The 23,334-nt window shown below is 38.5% G+C and overlaps 1 protein-coding gene across 3 annotated transcripts in view; it reads right to left on the reverse strand.

Moving 5' to 3' along the window:
• Positions 1–23,334, reverse strand: part of Nfia (nuclear factor I A) — a 378,431-nt gene that overhangs the window by 77,211 nt on the left and 277,886 nt on the right. For all 3 annotated transcript variants that reach the window (XM_042684424.1, XM_042684429.1, XM_042684417.1), the window contains exon 7: positions 5,791–5,919. In XM_042684424.1, the coding sequence (XP_042540358.1) occupies positions 5,791–5,919 (129 nt within the window). The remainder of the gene's footprint in view (positions 1–5,790; positions 5,920–23,334) is intronic.

Consider the following 23,334-nt stretch of genomic DNA (forward strand, 5'->3'; position numbering starts at 1 on the left):
CACTGCTAGGAGATAGCATTTATCCATTCATGAGAGTGCAGCCGCCACCAGCTTATTATCTTGCAGTCAGCCCCACCACTTACAGGTTCTGTGACTTCCACACTGCCAAAACATGTCTAAAACCACAGCAATTAATGAGAGAAGAAATTTCCATCCATAAGGGAATTTTGATACTACCATAACAGCTGTGGGTCCTACATGGGACACATGTAACTCTTAAGTTTTTCAAATCACAGTTTAATGCACCTTTTCTCATGCTTGCAGCCAAACATGTTCTTATCTAACAAACAGGTGCATTAGAACAGATGATATCCTAAGCATAGTTGTTTCAATTTTGCTTCCCAATGCATGTAAGTCAGGCTAACTCTCTAAAAGCAGTTCCTTTATACAGTTTGGAATACTTAACTAAAATTATTATCCTTCATTATACTCTTGTTTTTGAAAACATAAAAGCCAGAAATACACTTCAAGAAGGCTTGCATTTAAAAAAAATCATAGAAGATTAAATAATTTTAAAATAAGTTAGACCCTTTGTCTTGAAAAGACAAAGGTTTTTTTTTTATCCAATGAATCATGAATATGATAAATTGTGATGGTTACAACTGTGTGCAATGGTAAAAGAGTCTTCTAAGCCCAGTCTTTCAACTAAAAGTGACCAATAAAAGTAATGTATAAATGCCTTTGCTGAAATAGCTTCGTCCCACTCTCAGGATATCCCAACACAGTTTAATGCCTTTACTTAGTTCTAACCACACAGAGGAACAGGTGGCAAAGTACCATCCCCATGGTACAGATGGCCAAACTGAGGCCATGAAGTGAAGTGATTTATCAAAGCCACAAAGAAAGCCACTATCAGAGAGGGGATTAGATTTGAAACCGCATGCCTCTACATTTACCATGCAAACAGGAAAGTGGTCATCAAGGGAGACCAACCATCACTTAACTATCAAAGCCTTACTTAGATCGTCTTGTGCAATCTTCTTTTGATGAAAGGCTGTGGTCCCTCCGCCCCTCAAATCTGGAACATTCCTGATGAAGAAGTACTGCAGAAACTACATGATGCTTATCACTTTTGACTCTTCTGAAGCAATGAGAATCCGTGTGTGTGTGTGTGTGTGTGTGTGTGTGTGTGTGTGTGCACGCATGCATGCGAGAGAGAGAGAGAGAGAGAGAGAGAGACAGAGACAGAGACAGAGAGACAGACAGAGACAGAGACAGAGAGACAGACAGAGACAGAGACTATCTTCTATGGGTGCCTTTAAATGCAACTTGGCTGCTTTTTATTTATCCAACCCATAAAACTCTCTGGATGAGGCACAACAAAGATTCAAAATGTCCTAGAAATCATTGTTTCTAGAAATTTCCCTCCAGGAGGGTGTGCAGACATGAGCATTAAACAAGAAAGTGAGGCAAAGTGTTGAGTAGATATGTGAATACCAAACCTTGCAAGGGATTAGGAGGGTGAGGGAAGAGCAGGCTGGATACAGCTAAAGGGGCTTCAAGTTGAAAATCGCACAAGTTGAGCATCCCTAATTGAAAGTCTCACATCTAAAATGCTCCAAAGTCCTAGAACTTCTGAACATTGATATGGACACTATGTTGGGATATCCTGATCTCATGTGATACGAGTTGCAGCCACAATGCAGCTCATTAAAAACATGCGTATGTGAAATATAAACGAATTTCACTTAGAGTTGTGTTCCACCCTAAGGAATCTCATTGGGTATATGCAAATATTCCAAGTCTGAAACCTTTCTTGCTGTCAGCATATACTCAGCTATTGTTGAGCTAGTCTTGGGCCTGGGTAAAATGATGACAGGGAAACATAGTAGAGACAAATAAGATTTTCAAAACCCGTAGGAAAATGTATTACTTAATTTTTTTTTTAACCACCCACATGTCTAGTTTACTTCCTGACTCTTACAGGAGTAAGAGTCTTTTACAAGAGTAAATGATTTCATTTACTCTTGCCCTAATCCAGTTCTTCTGAGGGTGAAATTATGACCTCCAATTGATAGATACAGAACCTCTAGTTCAGAAAGGCAAAGCAACATGATGTAGTAGTATTGGTTCAAACACTAGTCCATTTGACCCACAGAGTGTTCATAATTTTTGTGTCCTCAAAAGTGATACATTCAATCCTAAATCTCAATGTGAAGGTATGGGAAGTAGAGCTGTTGAGTGGTGACTAGCTCATGAGGCTGGAGCCCTTATAGATGCCATTAATGCAGTCTCTTTTTGTGAGGGCGCTCTGTGGTGAGAGCTAGTTAGCCCTTCTGCTAGGTGAAGAGACAGTGGGAAGACAGGTACGGGCCTAATCTGTTGGCATCTTGAGTGCAGAATGGCAAGCATCTAGCACTGTGAGAAACAGTTTTCTGTTGTTTATAAGCCACATGGTCTGTGGTATAATGCTATATCAGCCCACAGAGCCTAAGACAACCATTATGCTATACTGCCTCCCTTCAAGGGTCCTTGTTTTCTTCCTTTGCTTTACAATCTTTAGATAGAAAGATTTCCTTTGTAAATAGTACCCAACAAATCCCCAAATACAGTTTACTTTATTTTTTTTTGGCCAGTTGTGGGGCCTGAACTCTTCCCTCAGCTCTTCAGCTCAAGGCTAACGCCCTACCACTGGAGCCACAGTGCCACTTCCAGCTTTTTCTGCCTATGTGGTGCTGAGGAATCGAACCCAGGGCCTCATGTATGCGAGGCAAGCACTCTACCACTGAGCCACCTTCCCAGCCCTACAGTTTACTTTTACAGCCCAAAATAGTGGGGTGTGTGTGTGTGTGTGTGTGTGTGCGCGCGCGCACGAGCGCGCGCACGCGCTTTGCTATAGCTACTTTGAAACTAACCTCACCTCTATCTTCTGCATTGAGATGTGCTATGCAGTTACTGCTTACTGACTGTTGTTTGTCTGGTCATGGCATTCCCTTGAGAAATTTAGGGAAGGCAGCAGAAATCCTACAATCTGGTCCCAACCAGGTCCTCCCAGGCAAGAGTGTGCAAGAGTGAACACGAGTGTGCTAAGCAGACACAGAACCCTACCCTGTGCCCTGGGAACCTGCTTTCTAAAGGACATGCCTCGTGCTCTTCCTTAAGGCCCCCTTATACAATTTGATTTTTCTGAATGCTCTGATTTACCATGTCTGTTTTGGTCACTCTGCATGGTGAAAATGCAGCATGGGATGAACTCTCACTTAGGCACACATGCTATTTTTATTCTACAGCATCTCTCTCACACTCTCCCTCTGTAAATTTCAATTCATTTTCTTAAAACACCAAGTCTTAGCCCCAGAGGGATATCATTGCAGGTACGAGCTTTCCTACCGGTTAAGAGAAGAATGAAAGGCAGCAAAAGTACCCATCAACAAGTGCTTCTTAGATAACAAGAGGCTGAATCCCAACCTTGTAAAAACACTTAGCCAAAGGGATGGAGGCCAAGCCTCATGGTTAGCCTATCTCAACTCTGATTCTTACCACAAAGATGCAACTGACGAGTGTCATCACCACAACTCCATGCCCTTCACCAGACCACTAAAGGGTGGGGTGCAGTGAGAATGGGTACCTGAGCAGACATTCCAGAAAGGAGAACCGAGGATGCTGGGAACCATCTTGAATTCTGGTGAAAACAAAGAATCTTTGGTATTCCATAATTCTTAGACTAAGCAGCTTTTTCTTTTCCTGATACATGATTATATAAATATGACTATGAATAGGAGATCAAAGCTTATCATGCTGTGGGCTAAGGAATTCCACTATGGTCTAACCCAGCACAGACCATTTTAGCAAATTTACTTAGTTGTCTAGCATGAGAATGAAGAAGCTCCCAATCATAAACCTCCAGGTCAATGCTAAATAGTCACCATCATTTCCAGAAGTACATTTTTTAAACCAAGACAGAGTGAGCACTTGGAATTTATTAAGTGATAATATATACATATTGCTTTGTTCTTTACTGTTTCAAGGAGTTGCAGAACAATTGCTTTATTGTAGTTTCTGTAGAAGAATGTAAGATTGGAAGGAAAAGTTCATTCACCAGAGAAGTATCTCTATTGTACTGGAGAGGACTAGAAAAGACCACATGATACATGGAAAGGCAAAGGCAGCAGTCCTGCTCTTCTGACTCCTGGTATATTCTGCCCAGTCTGAATTTCCTTGAATTATGATGGATCTTTTTCCTTTGCTTGGAATAACCTCTGTTCATTTAAGCATCTTTTAGATTTGACTTCAATGTTATCTACGGTTGTCTCCTTAGTGTAAATAATAGGCTATTCCACACTATCTTTTTTAAGTGTTTATTTTCTCGTGTGTCTCTTCTGCCCAAAATTTCATGCCCTATGAGGGACCACTGATCTCCAGTGTTTGTAATAGTGATGGCATATACTCAATAAATATCTGTTGAATGAATGGATAAACGAATGGGCCCTCCATGCTGTTTTCCTCGGAGTCCTGCAGAAATGTTTGCTTTTAACACTCACTGGGCATTTAAAATATTTAATCTGATCATAAAAAGTGAGAACACATACCTTAAATTCCAAGACCATAAATACTCTGAGTGAAAAGGTTTTATATCTCTGCTTCTCCATTATAGTTTAGATGTTTGATGAATGTTAATGAGATAACATCATACTACTACTCTATTTAAATATGGCTATCCAGATACATATTTTCAAGTTTATATATATATATATATATGTATATATGGTAAGCATCTGAGATTATACCACTTACACACATGTGAAATAATAAGAGATCCTGACAAAGTTCTAATAATGAGCACAAGATATTTAAAGACAAAGCAGTAAGTTTTATAATTGTTAATCCAAAAACTGCTTCACATGGAAGAGTTCACAATGGATAGCTCTCTCAACTGCTGGATTTCCCTGAGATGCACACAGAGCATTCACAAAGAGGTTCAGATTTGTGGGCCTAACACTGAGATTAATGTAAGAAATATCCATTTGCTCAGGCGTATGTCAAAGTAGACAAGAGACCATAACTTTCTAGGATACTTTATGATACCAGCTGGTAGATCACAGACCTACCTAAACAAAAATCCGATGGAAGAATGAAAACGTGGTTACAATTATTCATCCTCCTACTGTGGGAGTTTCATAAACAAACTAATAAATATTTTCATCTTGCAATAAGATCAAGTTAAGTGATTTGCTGACATTCTCTTGAGGTTTAAGGCTTGTCTTTAATGTGAAATACAAATCGTATTTTGTGTGGACACATTTTAATAATAAACTTAAAAGCACACGAGACTATAATAATGAAAACACTGCAATGAAAACCAGACAAACTATCTACCACTTCAAAAGCAGTGAATGAAGACTGCTCGTCAACACCCTGATGCAAACAACCTCAGCACAAAATGCCACATATTAAAATCAGGTTTTGTAGACTGAGAATCAATGAGAATGAGAGAATGAAAACAAATAAAAGCTATTATTTAAAATCAGGTAACTGACCACAGGAAAATATATTATTTGCCTAACACACACACAGACACTCACACACACAATCCCCACCCCCCAACTTATTCCACTGGCAAAAAAACCCAAAAGAAAACTACTAGTCTACTGTCTTTTTACCTTAAGAAAGGAATAAGAATTTGATGCCAAGGCCCTTTGGTTCCTAACATCCCAAGAGTGCCCTCAAAGATCAGACGCTGTATCATTCACTGCCCTCAGAATCATTCTTGGTTGCCTCTCATCTTGCTATTCTGGCTTCAAGGTCATGGATGCAATCACAACAACCAAGGTTCTCTGCGGAACCACTCACCTCTGGGTCCTGTGATGACGGGTCGGTGATGCTGTGTGAAGGCCGTTCCCAGAGAGGATGTCTGCGAAGGGGAGGGACTGCTGAAACCAGACTTCTCCGACTTCTTCAGTGTGGTTGGCGATGGCATTCCTGGTAAGAAGCAGTGATAGGTCAGTATACTAACTCAGAGAACAACAGCTTGTGTAACTTAAAGGACAAATGCTGAAAGAATTGAAGATATTAAAAAAGGAAACCCACTGGTGAATAGAAAATTTGTTTCAGGTTGCTTTGAATTTTGTCATGGGAACAAACGGGTGACAGGATGATCTTTGATAAATGGGTCTATGATTGATTTTAATTTGCTATATCACAGTCTGTTTGGGGGTTATTGATCTTCTCCAGAAGGATTTGATAACCAGAGTGGAGCTATCAGGCAGTGGTAGACCTTTAAAGATTGAGGTCTAGTAGGATTTCCTTAGGGGTGTGCTCTTGCAGGGGAGATTAAGGGGCTTGGGTCCTTTCTTTTAGTTATGTTTTGCTTCCTGGCCATGAGGTAAGCAGTTTTACTCTGCTACATATTCCCTGCCTTTACTATACTCCACCATAGTCCCTGCCACTAGCACCCACCTGGAACTTAAGAGTAACAGGGCCCACCCAATCACAGAATAGAATCTCTAAACTAACTTTGATAGTAGTTTCTCTTATACATTGATTACCTCAGTTACTTGTTACAGAAGTTATACAACTAACATGGGTTTCAACTTCTGGGGTGTTCCCAAAATCTGTTGCATGTGTTTCCCAGTCCCTTAGAGAGAAGGCTTCTTGAATACACAGAAACCTACATAACACCCTCCAGTACTGTCAGAGCCTTCTTTAGCACCCAAACACTTCTCCACATTTAATACTTTCTCTCCCTCCCTCCCTCCCTCCTTCCTTCCCTCCCTTTATTCTTTCCTTCTTTCTTTTTTTCTTGTCCTGGGGCTTGAACTCTGATCCTGTGTTGTTCCTGAACTCTTTTGCTCAAGGCTAGCACTCTACCACTTGAGCCACAGCACCACATCCAGCTATTTCTGTGACTAATTGGAGATAATAGTCTCATGGACTTTCCTGCCTAGGCTGGTTTTGAACTTGGATGCTGAGATCTCAGCCTCCTGAGTAGTTAGGATTACAGGCATGAGCCACTGGCACCTAGCAATTTTTTCATTTTTAAATCTTTTAGTTAGAATTACTTTTGCTGCTGGTAGTGGGTTTTGAACTCAGAGCCTGGTATTCTCAATCTGCCTTTTTTCACTAGTGCTCTACCACTTGAGCCACATCTCTACTTCTGGCTTTTTGTGGATTAACTGAAGATTAAGAGTCTCTTGGACTTGTTTGCCCAGGCTGGCTTAGAACCTCAATCTTCAGATCTCAGCCTCCTGAGAGTAAGGATTACAGACATGAACCACTGGTGTCTGGCTAGTTCTCCACATTTTAAAACACCTAGCTCTTAAAACACAAAGATGCCCTCAACACTGACAACTCAGTTTTTCTCTTAGTGGATTATTTATAATAGAAAATGCCCAACAGTTAGGGGCAGGTTCAAAAAATATGACATACACTCTACAAATAATACTATAAAGGAGTATTGGCATGGAGAAATACTTACAATGTTGATTGAAAAACAAATTACAACATATGATGTTTTAAATACATCAATCATGGGATGTGTGACATAATCTTAGCAGGTATTTCTATGCACTGAGAAAGAATTGGAAGGAAATATACATAAGCTACAACCAGTTCTCTCTGTTGGATCTGGGTGGTTTTTACTGCCTTCTTTTTTGCTTACTTGTCTCTTCTATGATGAACATGTATTACCTTTATGTTATGAAGACAATATCAAAGCTTGTTTTTAAAAATAGTATAGTTATTGTAGTATCTAAGGAGTTCACAGTATTTCCAACTGGGGGAGTGGCTCATGAAATAGAGTGCCTACCTAGCAAACACATTTCCAGGCTAGGAAATGCTTTGGAGAGAAAAATAAAGACAATTCAGTCCCTTTGCAATTACTGAATTTGTGATGCTGTCAGCAACCACGCTGACATACACAACTGGAGGCATCTATCAGTTTGGTGGGGTGCCAATTAAAACAATAAAAATCTGGACATAAACCAAAAGGAAATGACTCCTCCATATCACAGGACAAATCAGGGTTCTCCTAAGTTTCTAGTACAAAATTGGTCCACTGATATCAAAAGAACCAAATTCCACTTTATTTATACATGTGTATCATGTTTTCTGGCTAGGACCTCAGAATTTTTTGAATGCATTATTACTAAGCAGTTGCTAGCTAGTATCATGTACTATGTCAAGAACTTTATAAGTATAGATCTATCCAGATTGTTTGGCAATATCTAAATATGCCCTTTTTTCTGTTCTTTTCTTTTTTCTCTCTGCGTTCCTCTCTCTTTTCTTTCCTGCCTTTCCTTCCCTTGGCCTTGCACTTCACTTTCCTTTCTTTTATGCTAGTACTGGGGCTTGAAATCAGGGCCTCATGCTTCACTTGGCTTTTTTTGTTGTTGTTGCTGTTAAAGCTTGGTGCTATACCACTCAGCCATTTTTGGCTTTCTGCTGGTTAACTGAAGGTAACAGTCTCTCAGATTTGTCTGCCTAGGATGCCTAGGCTGGCTTCAAACCATGATCTCAGATCTCAGCCTCCTGAGTTGCTAGTAGTACAAGTGTCAGTCCCCAGTGTCCAGCTGTCCTTGTTATTTCTGGTCACAGATATTCCTAGTGCAGTTCTGCAACATGACTTTTTAGTGTGCCTATACTCCAAAGATCTATAAAAACACAGATAATGTCTTCTTTACCCATTTCTATGTTCAAGAGACTGATCAAAGGGCCTGAAATATACCAATTGGCCCACCCAAACATTTAAACTCTGTGAGTAAATCTCAACTTTATCTTTGACTTTACCAATCAATGCGGTGACATAGAAAAACATAGGGGGCTTTCACCCCAAGAAATAAGAAATCATTTGAAAAGTGGTAAGGACATTTGGATGGTTAGACATAAGTACCCAATATAGACTGGAGTGTGACTTCATTCTAACTTGACACATCCGGATCTGATCTGTTCTTGATTAATATCTATGTGATTAAAAACAGTCCTCAAGCTAAGTGGCTTTAGGTGTATGTGTGTTGAAAAGATAACCAGCTGTACCATATAAGTGTTCTAACATTGGTAGGATATATTGAAGTTTGGGATGAACATTCACTGCAAGTAACAAAACCTAAGGCATGGTCATGTAATTATAGTAGGGAAGAACTGGATAGTAAAAATAAGAGGAATATAAAGCTATCGAAATGTACACCAGCCTCCCAGCATTCAAAGCTCTTTTGCCCAAACCAATTTTTCAGCTGCCAACCATCCATTTACTTAACTTCAAATGTCTGAATTTGGTGTCATGATAGAGATATAAAAATAGAAAATGAAAAATGTCAAAACTTTGAAGGTCAGGGATTTTTTTTCAAACAATGGAATCACTGTATCTAAACCAACCTTACTGAAGGTTGCAAATGGTTGAACTCAAGAAAAAGTATTTATTTGAAATATGTCTGCTTTCCCCCCTATACTACTGTTAAGTTTTGCAGAAATGTTTATTTTGCTGGTTACTCATCCAAAGGAGCAGTTACAAGTAAACTTTAGGCAATAACAAGTATCAAAAATAATCAAGTTCAGTAGTGCTGTGGCTCAAGTGTAGAGCTCTAGCCTTCAGCTGAAGAGCTCAGGGCCCAGGCCCAGAGTTCAAGTCCCACGACCAACGAAACAAACAAACAAAAATAATTAATTTAGCCAATGGTTTTTAATTCATTATAATTTAAACCTTCCTTGAAAGAGTTAAAGGGAGAAGAAACACTGTTGGCATGGAAGAGCAGCAAGCTAAACTGTATCTAATCTTCTAAATTTATCACAGTCAAGTAATCTGAACCCTAAGGCTGTCATGAATCTCAAAATTACTTTGTGTTTTCAATTTTTAAAGACTCATATTGAGCACATTTCATGATTATATACTTTAATATTTTCTCTACATGCATAATGTATGTTTCAGTTAATTTGCTTTGTATACTTAATTGACCAGATGAAATTTCAAAATGCTAGTGAACCTATGTTAAAACCTAGAGGACATTAATCTTGGCTCTTATTTTTGAAATCAAATTTGGTTTTTGCACATTACTTTAAAAAATAAACACATTGAAATTTCTTTTTTTTTTTTTTGCCAATTATCTATGTACAACTGTTGCACAATTACCGTACAAATTAATGATCGATTAGGATTTCTGTTAATGAATCAAAATTGTACAACTTGAAGAAAGATGAGATATTAATGCTAAAGCTTCATGGAACTAAGTTCTGCCAATAGTTATGAGAGTTTGAAAAGGAATCCCAGGCTCCAGAAAGGAATGCAGCCCTGATAAATTTTCTTGTAGCCTTGTGAGACCCTGAGCAAGGGACAGTTATGATATGCAGATTTCTGACCCATGGAAACTGTGTGATAATTGTGTATCATTTTAAGTTGCTCAGTTTGTGGCGATTTGCACACAATAATAGAAAGCTACAAGACTGTTGCCATTACCAGAATGCCTATTCTTTTTTTTTTTTTTTTCGGTCGGTCGTGGGGCTTGAACTCTGGGCCTGAGTGCTGTCCCTCAGCTCTTCAGCTCAAGGCGAGCTCTCTACCGCTTGAGCCACAGCGCCACTTCCTAAAATGCCTATTCTATATTACTCTATTACTCTCTAGAATTTCAGCAATTTCTGCATTTTTTTTAACCTAATCCACTCTAGCTTGTGAAAGTTTCCACTAACCCAGAGAAAATGGTATCTTAGAAATGGAGCTAAGAATTAGTTTTTTCCAAAAAATTTTAGGCATTTGATAATTTCTATTTTCTTCTATTTCTTTCAAGAAACAGGAAAGATTTTGAAAGATATTTTTAAAACCCCAAATCAATTCTCATGGTCTTTTATAAGAAATGAAGGTGTTTTAGATAAATTTTTGGTGCAACCCAGTTATAGAATTAGAAAAAGTGAAATAGGAAAAAATTGTAATTTTAATTTCTCCTCCACCTCAAATTACAATTATAATACATATTTGTATATAATATATATAATTTTAATAATTATTATTTGACCTATAGTTTTAGGAGTGAGAAGCTAAGCAGGGGGGAAGGAGGTAGTAGGGTAGAGAGGGGAAGGACCACTGTAACTTCAATTATTCCAGTGACAATGGAACAGATACGCAAGGGTTTTTTGAAAGGGAAACTGTGAGCTACAGATGTGGTCCAAGTGGTAGAATGCCAGATGAGCAAGCATAAAGCCCTAAATTCAAATCCTAGTACTGGTAAAGGTATGTATAAGCAAATCAATTAAGTAGGCAAACCAACAAATAAATTAAAAGAACACTAAGGCAACCCATTGTGGGTACTTGTCTTGTTTAAGGACTTGTCCTGAAGCTAATTCTCCCATGAATGTTCTCTCTGATAAACACTGCTCAAGCAACAGGACCTTTTTGGCTGACATGTCTATTTCAGGACCTTGGGATGGATAATTCAAGTTGCCTGAGAAGATTTGACTGATATATATGCCTTTCTCCAAAATGTCCAAGTTTAGAGCAGAAAGTTTAGTTTCTATAGCCATAGACTGTTTGAGAGAAACTCTGAAAATGTGCAACCTATGCAGTTTAGTTTTAAATCTAATTTATAAGCAGCATAGAGATGACCTCAAAATCCTAAGAAGATGGTTTCTCATGGCAATGGATATTCTCTTGCCCACTGAAAACCTCTTATCTCCAGTGACCTCTTACTACCAGAACCATCATAACACCAAACCTAAAAGCTACTCTAAGCTTTCATTCCTCAGGTGGCCCCAAGAGAGCCAGGAGGCAGCTGATGAGATCAAACCTCTATAGACTGATCATTTCCATAGAGGAACCTGCAAATAATAAAAGACACAAATTGTGGAGTTCTTATTATCTGCTATTTACTTCAAACTAACTCAAGTCCTTTCATTTCACCTCAGATAGCTCTATATTCATATCCTACCTACTGATATCTTAACACTGTAGCATTCTAGATATGAAGAATGTTCAGGACCTTGCCAAAAACCACATAGCTGTTCAGTGGTACTTCACACCCCAGGGCTTAGCAACTTGCTGAACATTCATCCTGGAAAATATTTTGTTTACAGCTATGCCTAGACTCAAGACAATGAAGATTATACGGATGTGATATTCCCCTCTGAAAGAAGGTAAAAGAAATATGAATATTTTCAGATCACAGGCGATTGCAGGTAATTGAAACTGCAGAAAATGGAACTGTGGTCAAGTAGGCTACTGGACAGGGATTCAGGAAAAGGGTCTGCTGGACTTGGCACATGGATGTTTGTGACAATCTTGATAAGTGAGTTATAGGACACTGAGATATATGGAAGACAGGAATGATTTGCCACATCAATGGGAACTGAAGTAGGGATAATAGGTGTAGTCAGCTCTTTAAGGAAAAGAAGACGAAAAGAGGGTAACAGCCCAAGGGAAGAGGTAGGCGAGGAAGAGCTCTCTGAAGATGGGAGAGGTCCAAGCTTGCTTGTTGGCAATGGGAGTCGTCCCACAGGTAAGTAGACAGCAGTGACTCAGGAGGAGAAAGGAAGCCCGCAAAAAGTCCATATGAAGGTGAGAAGCTACAGTTACCAAATGGAAAAACAAGGATCTGAATTCAGGGAGCCAAAACTCTTGCTTCCAAGGTGACTAATTTTGCAGAAAAGAAGACTAGAACTATTTATATGTCTTATTGATTTAAACCTATTATGTATGAGATGTTTTAAATTAAGGTTATTAATATTACTGAAACATTGTTTTTTTCCTGCATTCATTCTGAACCTGAACTGAAGGATGTTGCTATTGCAAACATTCCCCTTACACATGGGTATTCAGATTCCCCGCTTCTCCTCTCAGATAGCCAAGTTGTGTCCATCAGACTGATGGTGTTGGCATAAATTTCAGTGACATTTCTCAAGCCGAGGGTAAAAGCTGGGTACCAGCACCATATTTTACCAAATCATCCACCATCAGCAGGACTCTGCTCTGACTCATCTCTTCCAGACACAGGGCTCTACTAGACTCTAACAATTCCCTCTGGACAAGAACAGGACCTTTCTAGAACTATTTCAATTATCCCTTGTGATCCCTTGTGATCATCTTTAGGTGATACTAAATAAAGGCAGTGATCCTCCAGTGAAGGGCTATTTTGTTCCTGTGGGTCTTAAACATACTATGTGATCGCAGGATATAGTTAAAGATACTTCTTTTTTTTAACCAAGTACTTGAAGAACTGAGACTCATGTTCTAATGGTAAAATCCATTAGGGTTCACTCTAATGTAACTTATATCATTAATACACTCAAGAATAAAAAAGGTAAAACATTTTGACTGTTCTGACTTTTAGCCTTTTCCAGTGAATAAAAATGTTTTAACATCACTTTTATGATGGAAAGAAAAAAGTTAAAGTTAATAAAGCTTCCAGGGTTTATCCTTCGTACTCTATATGCATCCACTTAAAATGAGCTCCCTGGACCCCCAAAAGAATGACCACATCATAAAGAAGTCCAGATAATATAAAAAGGCTTGGTGACACAAATGATTTCTTCAATTTCTTTAAAAAAATGGGAGTAGGGAGGAAAAATTATATGGATTATTCAAGAGGAAGAAACAATGAATTCTCTAATGTATTCCAAATGTTCACTTGTAAGTGAAAATTTACAACCAGAGAGAGAGAGAGAGAGAGAGAGAGTAAAGAATAGACCCAGGGAAAATGCCACATAAAAATTAGTCTCTGGGCCAACGATGAAGTCTCTTGCCTTTTTAAGGATTTCCTTTCTTTTCTTTATTTATTTTATCGTCAAGGTGATGTACAGAGGGTACAGTTACGTAAGTAAGGTAATAAGTACATTTCTTGTCATATCTGTTACCCCTTCCCTTATTTTTCTCCTACTTTCCCTCACCCACCCCCAAGTCGTACAGATCATTTCCAACATATTGTCTTGTGTATATTGCTGTTGCTTTGGTTTCCCCACCTTGTTCTTTCACTTTCAATGATGAAAGAGAGGCAAACTAACTCGTGTTTTGCACACTTGCAAGAGGCTGCAGATGCCCTACTCTTCCCATCCGCCCCCCCAACACCCCTTACCCCATGTGTTGGGAGGATTCATTTTGGCTCAACACAGCCATCACACACATTCACAGAAGGAACGCGGGTAAAGAAGAAACTACTGAGAAAAACACATGATTTTTAAAAAAATAAAAAATAAGGGTAGCATAATGATGAACTGTTTTCTTCACTCTGCTTAGATATCCCACTGAAAAAGTAAACAACTCAATCATTCACGTTTAGTTTCTATCTGCCCTGTTCAATATGGTGACTTGAGTTGGATGTGAGAGCTGAATTTAAATATGTTACTTAAATTCAAATGTTTTAATTAAAAAACTCAGTGGCTCAGCACAGCTACAGTTCAAATGCTCAACAGCCCTATGTGGCCAGCGGCTACAGTTCTGAACAGTATAGAAGCTATATAGTTTATTTTGTGGTACTGGAGTTTGACCTCAGGGCCTCATACTTGCTAGGCAGTCACTGTGCTACTTGAACCTTACCTTCAACAATGTTTTTGCTGCCATCTTGAGCCAATCCTAGGGCTTGAACTCACGCCCAAGGTGTTGTCCTTGAGCTTCATTGCCCAAGGTAAGTACTCTACTATTTGAGCCACAGCTCTACTTCTGGCTTTTTGGTGGTTAATTGGAGATAAGGATCTCACAGATGTTCCAGCAGGAGCTGGCTTAAAACCTCAATCTTCCAATCTCAGCTTGCTGAGTAGCTAGAAATACAGATGTGAGCCACCAGCTCCACACCTTTGCTGGCTATTCTTGAGACAGGGTCTTACATACAGCTCAGATGTGTACCAGAGCCCTGATCCACCTTCTTCAGGTTTCCCATCAGCACTGGTATCCCAGAGGCATGCTACCATACGCAACTTCTCTCTGTGAAGAAAGTCTCACAGATTTTTCTGCAGGGGCTGTTCTGGAGCTAAGATCTTTCCCATCCCAGCCTCCCAAGTAGTTTGAGATGATGGGATATGCCTATGTGCTCAGCTATGGACTGAGGGTCCCAAGAATTCTTCCTGCTGGCCTTGAATCATGATCTTCCTGATCTCAGGCTTCCAGATAGCTGGGAATAAGCGCATGTAACATTAGTGCCCAGCCAGAAACACATTTTCATCACCATGGAATATCCTAGTAAATAGCTCTTGTCTATGTAACATCAGCAATAAACATTTTCAGTTCTACTGCATAATATCAGGTTAAAAACTAGTTTTAGTAGTTCTGAGAACAACTCCTTCCCCCTTTTTAGGTTCTAAAAGTGAAGCATGGATTTTTACAAATACAGAATGGTAGAATAAGGGAAGGAAAAGAAGTGCTTTTCCTCTCCATCTCCAATAAGCTGCAGACAACCCAGTGCTCCTGCCTTGTCAATATCTTTGTAGGTATTTTTCTCAGCATATAACAGTAGCCTCAACCATGGGAAGTATTTATTAAAATATGTTACTTTCTGTCACTTTAAACATGATGCTTGGGGGTAGTAAAATCGAATTTGAAAGCCGAGACTCTGATGTTCTGTGTTTGGCTCTGTCTGTACCAGGACTCGATCAGTTCCTAATAGCCTTTGGATGCATGCAAACTACCCATCACTTTATTTAGAGTAAAGAATTTGAAACTGATTGTAACATTTCACAGGGGGAAAAGAATATAATTTTAGGCCTCTTTAAATTGCTTGAACTGTGAAATCAAGTAATAAACACTAGAAAAGGTTCTGTCAGCTAGGATGTGGGCTTGGTATAGTCAGCATTTTCTTGGTAAACCTTATTATGGGAAAGCATTTGATTTTTCATCTCTGCACTCTATTCATCCCTACGAATAAACTACTTTGAACTCCACCTCTTACTTAGTGAAATGTGCCTGCCATCCTTCAACCACCCTATTCTTTGACTTCAAAAGATTCTGAGTGACCAGGAGAGTGGGAAGATAAGGTTGTGCCATGAATTGAGGGCATATAGTTTTCTAACTATTTAGTAGCATATAGTTTAAGCTGCAAGCTACACAGCAAAAGGAAATGGATGCTTTTTAAAGGTGGTACCTATGGATGTTAGAAAGGGACAACATGTTTTATCATTTGAACATGATTTTTCTTTCCCCCCACAGGAAGAGGGTCTGTCTAGCTGTTCTTTAATGAAGACTGCTAGCCACTCCTTGTGGGAAAACCTCATTCTACAAGCAATTCCTTCATTTCAAACAGATGAGAGCTCATTTCAAACTTAAAAATGCTTCAAAGTCGGGTGTTGGTGGCTCACACCTGTAATTCTAATTATTCAGGAAGCTGAGATCCAAGGATTAAGGTTCAAAGCCAGCCTAGGCAGGAAATCCCCAGAGATGCTTATCTCTAATTTATCACTAAAAATACAAAAGTGGCATTGTGGCTCAAGTAGCAGAACATTTGCCTTGAGTGAAAAAGCTAAGACAGCACCCAGGCCTGAGTTCAAGCCCCAGTTCCAACACACACACACACACACACACACACACACACACACACACACACACACACACACACACACACACACACACACATATACACTCTTCACATTTAAGGACAGGTATTACACTAATATTTCATGTATAGCTTCATCAATGCCAAAAGACTAATGGTATTATTAAACACTATAAAACAAATGAAAACAATAAAAGGAAAATAATTATACTGATGGGAACCATACAAACATGCGAGTCACTGTCTGAACCGCGGTATCTAACAAAACAGTTTGCCCCTTTTTTTACAAACAAAAACAAGAATGACATATTCAGTGTAGAGTTGTATCTGATTAAGCTACATTCGACAGAAGAGACAGTGTCGGTCTAATTACGTTAAATACTTGTGTGAGAGGGATTAGCAGGAGGTTTCTGCTCACTGTCATTCTTTGTGACAACATAATGATAGATCCGTTTACTTAGGAGTGCAATTATTAAAAAAACGTGCTGTTTTCTTAACTGTCTTCATATCTTGGAAATATTTTATTAAAAATTACTTTATCTGACACTAAGGATAAAATGCCTGGCAGAGCTCTGCATATCAATTAAGCAAATGAGTTAGTTCCATTCAATCAATGTCACTGTGGAGTGTCTTATTCAAGTTCAGTGAAACTTTAACTACTAGCCATGATCCTTTTATATTGAAGTTAATGATTCTTTCTCGTTTTTTCCTCCTCTCGTTTGTCCAAATTTTAAAGTTTGGTTTTGACTTAAACTAAAAACTGCTCATGGCCGACATTTTCTCTGGAGTCATGATTTCACACTTCTTTTTTACATTCACACTTTTTTTTGGAACCCAGCACAAGATCCAATTTTAAACAGACAACTCCTCAGAGGCCAATCAGCATGGGATGCTAGCTATAGACCATCTTTAGCGGCTTTTTCTATTCATGCAATGAACTTTTCACCAGCACTTGTGAGGAAAAGGTCTTTATCCAAGATAAAAACAAGAAAGCAAAGCAGGACGGGTGCTACAACTGGCTATCCCCAAACAAAACCAACATTTTCCCATGTGTCCAAAGAGATAAAATGAGGTTGCTCCTCCCCCTTCCACTTACTAGCTCTAAAATGACAACTGCCACCAACCCTGCCCCTGAACGTGAAGGGCAACCAAATATGGGCAAATGGATTTAAGTAATTACTGGACTGCTCCTACAAGAAAGATGATCGATGTCTGGTTTTAGTCAGTCTAAGACAACTATCAAGTGGTCCAAGTGGCAGATAATGACATTTGTGATAAATCAGACCTTTGCAAAGGTCTCAAAATGTGTGGGTAAGGCAAAAATTTATGTGACCCAATATAATGACTGTGTTACAAAGATGTTTTTTCTTTTAAATGAAAGGCATGTTAAGGTTTCAGTGCTGACGGACAAACTCATAAAAATATCAAGCACATCAAAGGAGAAAAATTATTGGTTAAGTCTTTTGAGGATACAATTTCTGAAGGAAAAAAATACCTACTGGAAGAAAGAACTCTTAAAATTAGAAGCAGGTGTCACTACCACGAAGTGATAAATATCAAAGATAACTGGCCCTGTAAAGCATTCTTAAGCATCCCTTGCTACTTTTAATCCTTACACGTGTATTTTGACATCAGAGCATACAGCACTGCTTATACAAGCCCCTAAAGAGTATCCAAATGTGAGAGATAATGCATAACTACTTTGATAAATCCTTCCTTATCTGAATTCAGGATGTGTCTAATTCTGACCAGCATCAAGTCCTAAGAAATCATGGTGTCCTAAAATTCACTAACTTTGGAAGCTAATTAAGTCATATCTGAGGAGGGTTAGTTATCATGGGAGAATAATCTTGTACAATCTAGAGAATTCTTCAGATTAGAAATAAATGTTGGATTGACATCCTTTCAGTGTTGAACCACTTGGACGCCTTTCCAGCAGTGCACATAAAAACTTGAAATTATTTCTCATTATGTATAATGTGAAAGATCTCTAGATATTGATATGATTCTTCAAAATGAAGAACAATATGCTTGGCCCACATAAACATGAAAGTGAAGCATTGTAATTTGATGGACTTTGAATGCCCCTAGCTATCAATTACGCCAGCAAGGTGAGGTGCTGGACCACAGATCAGAGAATCAAGAACTGAAGTTACCCCACATTTAAGAATCCAAAAGCTTCAGATGATGGGAGTCTAAATGCTAAGAAAGGGGATCCATAATGCTTCACTCAGAAGAGCCAAGTCAATCAACCCTTTTACTACCTCTTTCTTATATGAAGGCTTGAACTCAGGGTCTTGATTTTTTTTTTTTTTTTTTTTTATTATCATGGCTGTTACTTTGCTACTTGAGCCATTACTTCACTTCTAGCCTTTTGCTAAATGAAAATAGGAGTTCATATCTTCCCAGATTGGCTCCCAAATGAGATGCTCTGACCTCAGCCTCCTGAGTAGCTAAGATTATAAGCATGAGTCTGGCTTCAATTAACTGTTTTTTTAATGAGCTCAGTCATTCTCAGTTTAATTTTTCATCACATTTAGGACAGTCTGAAATAAAGTGGTTTTTGTATGCCTGTATCTTTCTCCTATTTGGGTGAAATACCTTGTGACTGAGGGCTGAAGGAAACCCTCTCCATTTTAGCACTTGGTGTGTTATTCAGGAATCCATCACGAAATGGTCCTTGATTTACTGTGTTGATGTGAGCATTTCTCGTAATCTTCCAGGAGGTAATTCACCCATCATCTTAAAATGGGTGTCATGGCCTTGATTAATTGATGAGTTTATGATGTAGCTATCTGAAATCCGTGAATGGATAGAGTTGGATAAATAGGCATTATTGTGATCCTCTGCCAAGCATGAAAGCAATCGGGATGATCATGGCCCCATTACAAATTGCTAGAAAAGCAAGACTGTGGGAGATGCATAAGCCTAAGACTTCTCTCTTCTCTCTCTCCACAACCCCCATATAAAAGCCTCTTATTTGGGAGTACTAAAGAACTATTTTATTAAACGTCCCATAAACTGATGTTGTTAGTCTTGATCATTTAACACTGAAGCAGAAAAAAGTGCAAAAAACTATGAATACTCATAACTTGACTTCTGGAATTGAAACCCCTTTGTATAACTACTTAATAAAAATAAATACTAAATAACATACAAGAGAGAAATAAGCCTGTAAATAGTATATTAGTGATCTGTATCACTTTTCATATGAATTTGATAAATATATATGGACATTCATACAAAAAGTGCATATGCATGTATGTCTGACATATATGTGAATATATATAAATAGCATAGAACAACATACATGCTCAATCAACATTAGACACTAGTATATAATATATAGTATATATTATAAATAATATTATATATATAATATAATATATACTACTAATATAATATATATATATATAATTATATAATGAAATGTCCAGTGGCATTCTAGTGATGAAATTATAAGCAAATATATTTTTGCTAATCAAATTGTGGTACTACTTGAGTACAGGAAATCTCTATATCATGTTCACAGAACAACGGAGGTAAAATCCTGACTAAATTAGTGTATTTTTCTCTTTACATCAAAGATTAGAACTAGCTTGTGTATCAACATGCACTCCAAGATATGGAAACAAATAGTTCTTACTATGTCCTGTAGTTTTTTTTCCCTTTGGTTTCTCTTAATTTTCGGTACCTTGTGTCTTGAATATAAGATTATTCAATTAGTGGAAGAGAAAGGGAGTCACAGAAACAGAAGGACAAGGGATGAACTAATGCAACATTGACACTCACTTGATACTATGTTGGCTATGAATCTTACAACTTGAAGCGGGGGAGGGAAGTAGGAAGTGCTAAGTGGGAGGAAATGAGGGATGTATAGTGTTTAAAAACAAATGTACTCATTAACTCACTTATGTATCTGTAACCCCCCTGCTCATCACCTTGTCAATAAAGATTAATAAATAAAAGAAGAAACTAGCTTGTATTTGAGTTCCACAACTATCTGATAACATTTAGGGAAACTATCTATCTACCTACCTATCTATCTATCTATCTATCTATTAATTGATCATTTTTACTTTGTTTATCCTCTTCCAACTAGTTTCTGGCTAGTTTACTCTTTAATGAATTAAATCTCTGTTTAGATTACCTTTGCTTCCTCTACATAAATACTTGCTGTCATTCCTTGCAATTGTATTACTTACAAGTCAGAAAATTGTTTTAGATGAGGGAGGCTTGGGCCCACCTGTGCAGAGTGATTTCTTTTTGTGCAAGCGGAGGATGGTTCTGGTTCATGCACTTCTTGTGGCCTTCCTCGTGTGCCAGCCCTCTCTATGTGTCTGAGGAAAGGACACAGGGACACATATACACTGCTGCTCCTTTGGTCATGGAGGGATTGATGCTCTAGCCCTTCTCATCAGGTGCAGTGTAGGTCTGTGGGCCAAGCCAATGAATAAACCCCAATCTATGTGATGCTTGCTGTAGCTATATCTTGGATTACAGCCCTGGTTCCTTGTTGAAACAGGTGCTTATCTTGTTTTCAGTGGACTGCAAACTCGTCTTCTATCACTTTCCTCAGAGCTTTGCATATAATACAGATGTGCACATATGTTTTCAGTGAAATTTCATTGCATCCAATCTCATCTAGCCCTTTAGTTTCCAGAGTGCTCACCAAAAACACATACAAGATTTCTTTATAGTTTTATATGATTTATTAAATATGCTATGCATTTATTTAAAAATCCTATGGGTAATGACATGCATAATATTTACACACAGTTGGCACTTAATCAGTGGTAGCTCTTATTAGTGTTGCTATCTCATTTGCTCTTATTAAAAGTACGAGTTAGGAGGCAGTGTGGTTTTATTGTCCCTATAAGTTTATATACAAGGAAAGGAAAACTCACAGTAGTTTGCTAAAAATCTCAGGCTTGCTCATGACACAATTGTAGAGTTATAGGCTTTGAAAATTCTTAATTTGTACTCTTTCTTTTTGTAATACACTCTATACTTCAGCTATTATCTCCATCACCAGCAAGCCTTCAAAGACTGCTGTGGCTGGAGTGAAATTTGCTTTAAAGCTCCCCGCTTACAGCATGCTAAATCTAAGCCACACTTCGCTACCTCAGCCCAGGGCTGTGCTGAGGATAGTGCAGAGCCACGATCACATGCAAACCTATTGCGTGAGCTTTATCACTTTCTTCCCTCCATTCTAGAATATTTACACATCCTCATTTTCAAACAGGAATCGAAGAATCTGGTGAACTGGATAATTTATTTATTTACACAAGACCAGCTGAAATGTTCCGTTTTGTTTTCCTAGGAGCTTCTGTATTTACAAAATTGTGCATCTGGGTTCCCCCGTGCCTGTGAAGCTCCACTCGTTTACTGCACAAATGGATGCAACATCTACTTCCTGAGTGCTTCATCTTATTCAATGTGCATGATAAGACATGTGTGCTCTCCATCTCATTATCTGCTTATTTATTCAGCAAATATTGATGGGTGGCTTCCATGTTGCCAGGTATTCTAATGGGCTTTGAGAATGGAAACAACGATTTTGTTGTTCTTGCTTTATCTCACACACACACACATATATTACACACACGCGTATGAGACACATGCAACTCAGGGTTCACATGTATCTGAGAAGAGTATTTCTTGTGGTAGGTAGCTTAGTAGATTCTAATTACAAAGGGTTGTTGTAGGTCCTTTTCTGGCATTAAAAAATGAAATAGATAGGGACATTTTGGAAGAGTTGTTAGAGTGATCAATTTCACCTCTCTGTTGTAACCCCTTATTTAGACAAATTTCTCTGATCAAAAAGAGTCATTAAAGAACAGGCCTCTTGTTACTGTACCAATTCTCCCATACGCCAGTCTCTAATGAGCAGTGCCAATACTAAGGAGATAACGGTAGAGCCTATTGCTACAGGAGGATGCTTTCCCACTGCTCCATAAATGTAGAAGAAAAGCCAAGACATTGATCCTATGGCAATGTTCTGTAACACTGACTATTCCCATTACAGCAGGAGATGGTGGGAGATTTAATCATTTTCTCTAATGTATGCTAGTGCAGCACAGTGTACATGATCAATGCACTGTTGGTACCAGTCTGCTGCCCTTTTATTGGTACTGATAATGGGCTTCCTATGTGTTTCAGCTACAAGGAAAAGTTGGGAAACTTCCTTCTCTCACAATTGATGAATGTCTGCTGGCAGTCAGATTAGGGACTGGCAAAGCTAGGAATCCAAGTGAACCTAATGTGTGATTTTAAAAGTTACAATGAACTAACGCAAGTCTGCTGTTCCCCTAACAGTTAAGACATGGTAACCTTAGTTCTAAATTCCCTGGGTTACAGATTGACTAGACGTTTACCAAAATATTCTTCTACAGATAGTGTGTGAGTGTGTGTGTGTGTGTGTGTGTGTGTGTGTGTGTGTGTGTGTGTGTGTGTGTGTTTGTAGTACACATACACATACACACACACAAACACAGAGGAATTGAGCCTTTAACTCAGGGTATTGAATGATATCTTTGGAGTAGCATTGAAAGTATTTTTTACATTTATTTATTTGATGGTCGTGGGGCCTGAACTCTGGGCCTGGGCGCTGTCCCTCAGCTCTTTAGCTCAAGGCTAGCACTCTACCACTTGAGCCACAGCACCACTTCTGTATTTTTCTGCTTATGTGGTGCTGAGGAATCGAACCCAGGGCCTCATGCATGCAAGGCAAGCATTCTACCACTGAGCCACCTTCCCAGCCAAGAGTATTTTTTATAAAACAACTATTAGATTAAATTTACTACTTTTCAAATTTGACTTTAAGACTGGCTGAAATGTTTAGAATTTTCAATATTTTAGCTGGCATAATTGTGTCTGTTAAAAGTTTTACCATTCCAATATAATTATAACATATATTATTATAATTGAATGTATTAGAATT

This window comes from Dipodomys spectabilis, unplaced genomic scaffold (assembly GCF_019054845.1).
Source record: "Dipodomys spectabilis isolate Male_0828 unplaced genomic scaffold, ASM1905484v1 ptg000002l, whole genome shotgun sequence".
NCBI lineage: Eukaryota > Metazoa > Chordata > Mammalia > Rodentia > Heteromyidae > Dipodomys > Dipodomys spectabilis.